This window comes from Cetorhinus maximus, unplaced genomic scaffold (genome assembly GCF_964194155.1).
Source record: "Cetorhinus maximus unplaced genomic scaffold, sCetMax3.hap1.1 HAP1_SCAFFOLD_524, whole genome shotgun sequence".
NCBI classification, from domain to species: Eukaryota; Metazoa; Chordata; class Chondrichthyes; order Lamniformes; family Cetorhinidae; genus Cetorhinus; species Cetorhinus maximus.
The window spans coordinates 183285-188095 of NW_027596466.1; the positions used below are offsets into that span (position 1 = coordinate 183285).

The window sequence follows — 4811 nt, forward strand, 5'->3', positions numbered from 1 at the left end:
GCGGGGAGCTTTCCCTCCTGTCGACTTGCGGGCTGTCTGCTTGGTCCTGGCCATCCTCAACAGCGGGAACTCCGAATGAAATTTCTGCTGCGCGCCTGTCTTTTTTGAAACAGACCAGAGGGAACCTCCCCAAGAGGTGATTGGCTGAGCTAGGAGGCCGTCGGACCAATCACGGATGACGGGAATCAGCCTTTGATTGGCTGAGCTTGATGTTTGAAAAGTCCGCCAATTTTTGTACAGTTCTACAGGTTTGTTTTAAAGTCAACTCACTAACCCCCATCTGCCTTTAACACCCTCCTTCACCCCCCCAACCACCCCTTAGGAATCGGGGGTACCCCTCAAAGCATCGAGAGAGCCCCTTCTTTATATGCCCCTCTTGCTCTGAGCGACTGAAGCAGGGAAGCATTCTTGATCGACAATACCAACGGGTCTTAAACATAGCAAGCACAACAATCAGTTTACCACACACACAAACAGAAACAGAAACAGAAACGCCTGGGAAAACTAAACCAGCTTATATTTCACCCCTCTCCTATGTTTTACTTAGTTCTGTTGAAGGGCCATGAGGACTCGAAACGTCAGCTGTGCTCCCTCACCGCCCAGGCTGCCAGACCTGCTGAGCTTTTCCAGGTATTTCTGCTTCTGTTGTGGTTGTGGATTTCCAGCATCCGCAGTTTCTGTTGTTTTAAGTCAGTTGTGCTACTTCTCACTCTACTCTGCGCACCGTTGACATCATTGATGTTAGCACGACGCTTAATCTTTTTTTTTTCAATAATTTATATAGATTCTTCTTTTCCCACCTATTTCCATTATTTTTAAATCTAAAACTAAAACTTTGTCAGTCTTTCCACCCCACCCCCACTAGAGCTGTACCTTGAGTGTCCTGTCTTCCATTCTTAATGAGCACTTTTCCTAGACAAATATCACCACCTTCAACACCTCTTTGATCCTTTTGTCTGTGACATCTTTTGATTATCTGCTCCTATCACTGCTTGCTTATCTCCACAATCACCCCACCCTCAACTTCTCTCTCCCCGCCCCCCCCACCCTCCTCCACTAGAGCTGTACCTTGAGTGTCCTGTCTTCCATTCTTAATGAGCACTTTTCCTAGACAAATATCACCACCTTCAACACCTCTTTGATCCTTTTGTCTGTGACATCTTTTGATTATCTGCTCCTATCACTGCTTGCTTATCCCCACAATCACCCCACCCTCAACTTCTCTCTCCCCCCACCCCACCCCCACCACCTTAAACCAGCTTATATTTCACCTCTCTCCTAACTATACTTCAGTTCTGTTGAAGGGTCATGAAGACTCGAAACGTCAACTCTCTTCTTCTCCCACCGATGCTGCCAGAACTGCTGAGTTTTTTTCCAGGTAATTCTGTTTTTTGTTTTGGATTTCCAGCATCCGCAGTAGCTTTTTTGTTTTTAATCGACGCTTAATCTGAATGGCTGCGGTGCAATAGAGCTCTGCAGCCCTCCTCTCAGTCCTCACTGGAGTGAGGGCTTTTCAAAAGCAGGCAGTAGCAAAAAAAAAAAGAGGGATAAAAAGCCCTCGATCGACCTCTCCTCTTATCAGAGGCAAAAAAAGGACTTTGCATTCTATATTCTACCATCACTGTCGGGTGGGAGGACATAAAAGGCTTATTGTCACCGATTAACCCGACATTCTGTGCTCTTGAGCCCAGCTCTTTTGATAAGTGTGGTGGCTCTGAAAAGAGCCTTTGTGTTATTTTTTTTGTTTTGTTCTGTATTTTTATGCATTTTTTTTAAAATTAGAAACAAGCTTCCACGGCCTCTTCACTTCTTCGGTTGGCTGCTGCCCGCCTTCTTGCCCTTGGACAGTTTCGAGGGGCGGCTTCGTTTGGTGACCTCCTTCGGCTTGACCGCCAGAGCCTTCGCCTGCGCTTTCTTGGCGGGGGATTTCTTGGTCAGTTTCTTGGCGGGCGATTTCTTGGTCAGTTTCTTGGCGGGCGATTTCTTGGTCAGTTTCTTGGCAGGGGATCTCTTGGTCAGTTTCTTGGCGGGGGATCTCTTGGTCAGTTTCTTGGCGGGCGATTTCTTGGTCAGTTTCTTGGCGGGGGATCTCTTGGAGGCAGCCGCCGGCTTCTTGGCCGATTTCTTGACCGCCGGCTTCTGGAGGGGTTTCTTGAGCCCGGGTTTCTTCGCCTTCTCGACCACTTTGCCCTGGGGCTCGCCCTTGGGGAGCTTGAAAGAGCCGGAGGCGCCCTTGCCCTTGGTCTGCACCAGGGAGCCCTTGTCGACGCTCCTCTTGATGGCCAACTTGATACGACCGCGGTTCTTCTCCACGTCCACGCCGCCGCTGGCCAGAGCCTTCTTTATGGCGGCCACCGAGATGCCCTTGCGGTCGCTGCTCCCCGCCACCACCTTGCGGATCTGGTCGCCCAACTTGGGGCCGGTGGACTTGGCGCGGGAAGGGGTCGCCTTCCTCTTCTTGGGGGTCTTGGCTTGAGCGGCGGGCGGGGCGGCGGGAGCCGTTTCTACTGCTGCGGTGTCTGCCATGTCTCGGTCTCTCGTCCCCAAAACTCTCCCCTCTCTGTCTCTGTGAAGAATTCGAGTCCGGATTGAAACCAGAGGCGGCGGGACAGAGCAAGTTAAAGGCAAAGAGCGGACGTGGGCGGCGACTCAGCTCCCAGAGCTGGCTTCTCGTCTGTGTTTCTCTCCCTCCACAAACTCCCCAACCCCAAAGAAAGCAGGACACCCCAAAGCCCCAGGAGTCTCCCTGCGCCTACCTAAGAGAGGGACGTTCACCGCTGAGAAAGTTCCAGCGGATTCAAACCATCATTTGCGAGTTAAACCCGTCCAATTGCTGCGCTGATCCGGATCCCTCAGCCCGTCCGCCCGACGGTTGTCTCCCTTTTGGCCAATATCTGCGGCGAAACTGACCCTTCACCCTCCGATTCCCACTTGGGCTTGGAGCCGAGCATCGGTGTCCTCCCGCGGCAGGCGGTCAAATCCATTCTGTTCAGAAGGGACAGAGAAAGGTTGGTGTTAAGCAGGACCTACAAGCACAGAGACAGTGTAATTCGCCTTCCTAAGCTCCCGGGAACTGAATTATCTATCCGCCCTGTCTTGAGTTCTGGATTTATTGGAGTTTATGTCCTATCTGTCCAAAATCAACAATTGGACACAGGCCATTCACGAACAGCTTTAAAAAAAAAAATAATATCTTATTGCCCCAGGTTCATGGGCAGGATATTGTCATGTCGTTCTGCTCTGTTGGACATAGTTAACTCCAAGAGTACAGAGTTTCTCACATAAACAATGAGGTGCCCTGTCATTCGCATGTGTCTCGAAGTCAAATCCAACCGAGAAAAGTAAAGCGAGAAGCTCAGAAGATATCATGTAAGTCAGGAATCTGGAATGATTTTCATAATGTTATTGGAATTTATTCTAAGATAGAGTGGGGTCTGTGTTTATTTCTCTGAGTGAGTGTGTGTGAGTGACACACAGGCTGTTTGGACTGACTGGGCTTATTTCCACTGGAGTTTAGAAGAGTGAGGGTGTTTTTTTTTTATTATTAGAGAGATGAAGTCCAAAGGTATGGTGAAACATGGGAATGTGCAATCAAAGGGGAAAACGCGAGTAAAGGAGGGAAGGCTGTGTGTAAGGGCAGGCGGTCTGAGGCGGAACGAAAGTGTGAAAAGCCTGCGGCATCCAAGCCTCCAGCTACTGTCTACAAAGCACTGAAGCTGAGAAAACTGACTTTGAATTTGTCTACCTAAAAACAAAAAAACTGCGGATGCTGGAAATCCAAAACAAAAACAGAAACAGATCGACCTGGAAAAACTCAGCAGGTCTGGCGGCATCGGCGAAGAAGAGCACAGTTCACATTTCGAGTCCTCATGACCCTTCAGCAGAACAGTTCTGTTGAAGGGTCATGAGGACTCGAAACCTCAACTGCGCTCTTCTCCTTTGAATTCGTCTGTTCAGGGCATTCTATTACTTTTTTTGAAATCTGTGTGTCTTACTGTTGCCTCAACTGGGTGTAACTGGGAGTTAGATTAACTAGGGGGATTTAGAGGTTAACATGATAGTAATTTGTGGACCTATCTATGTGCTTAAAACCATTCATTCTATTAATAAAAGTCTAATTTAGTTTTGTAAGAAACCTGTAAGACTCAGTGGTCTTACCACTAATGAATTCAAGACTTACATCTCGAAATGTATACAAATTGCGAAACAGTTGTGGCAGCTGTGCTGTGTTTCCCTTTGGGATTTGAGCAGCTCAGCGTTTACCATCGGCCGTGCCATAACACCTGGAATGAAGTGGAATAGAGGGACCGTAGATCAGTCCTGTTCACACAGCACAGAAACAGATAGGAATGACTCACAGATGCGGCAGAGTTTCTCTACACTTGCAAGCTATGTGTGCATTCTTCGTTCAATGTCGGACCTACAACCTGAGTGATTTCCTCCCCCTGTTTTTCAGCCCGGTGTGTTACGGCGTAAGGGCTTAAGACATTGGTCCTTCCTTATGGAGCATTTCTGGCAGCTGTCCCAGGCTTTAGTCGGTGAAGTTCGTTAGTTCTGTCCCTCTCCTCCAAGTCTCGCTTCTTTTCGAGTGCTCAGTAATATCGTACATTGCTGAGCAATGGGAGATGGTTGCGTAGTGTTAATTGCATTTAGCGACTACCCCAGAGGCCTAGGCTAATGGTCTGGGGGCATTGATTGAAATCCAGCCATGGCATTTGACATAATGTATATTGAATTAATACATAATAATCTGGAATATTAAGTTAGCCTCAGTCACATAACCAATTTTAATTAAAAAAAAACCTATCTGG

General features: G+C 48.2%; 1 protein-coding gene across 1 annotated transcript; it reads right to left on the reverse strand.

Moving 5' to 3' along the window:
- Positions 1 to 1702: 1702 nt before the first annotated feature.
- On the reverse strand, positions 1703 to 3245 carry LOC144673985 (histone H1.5-like). The gene has a single exon (XM_078535556.1). It carries the CDS (start codon positions 2524 to 2526, stop codon positions 1804 to 1806), a length of 723 nt encoding a protein of 240 aa, XP_078391682.1. The 5' UTR covers positions 2527 to 3245; the 3' UTR covers positions 1703 to 1803.
- Positions 3246 to 4811: the final 1566 nt, after the last annotated feature.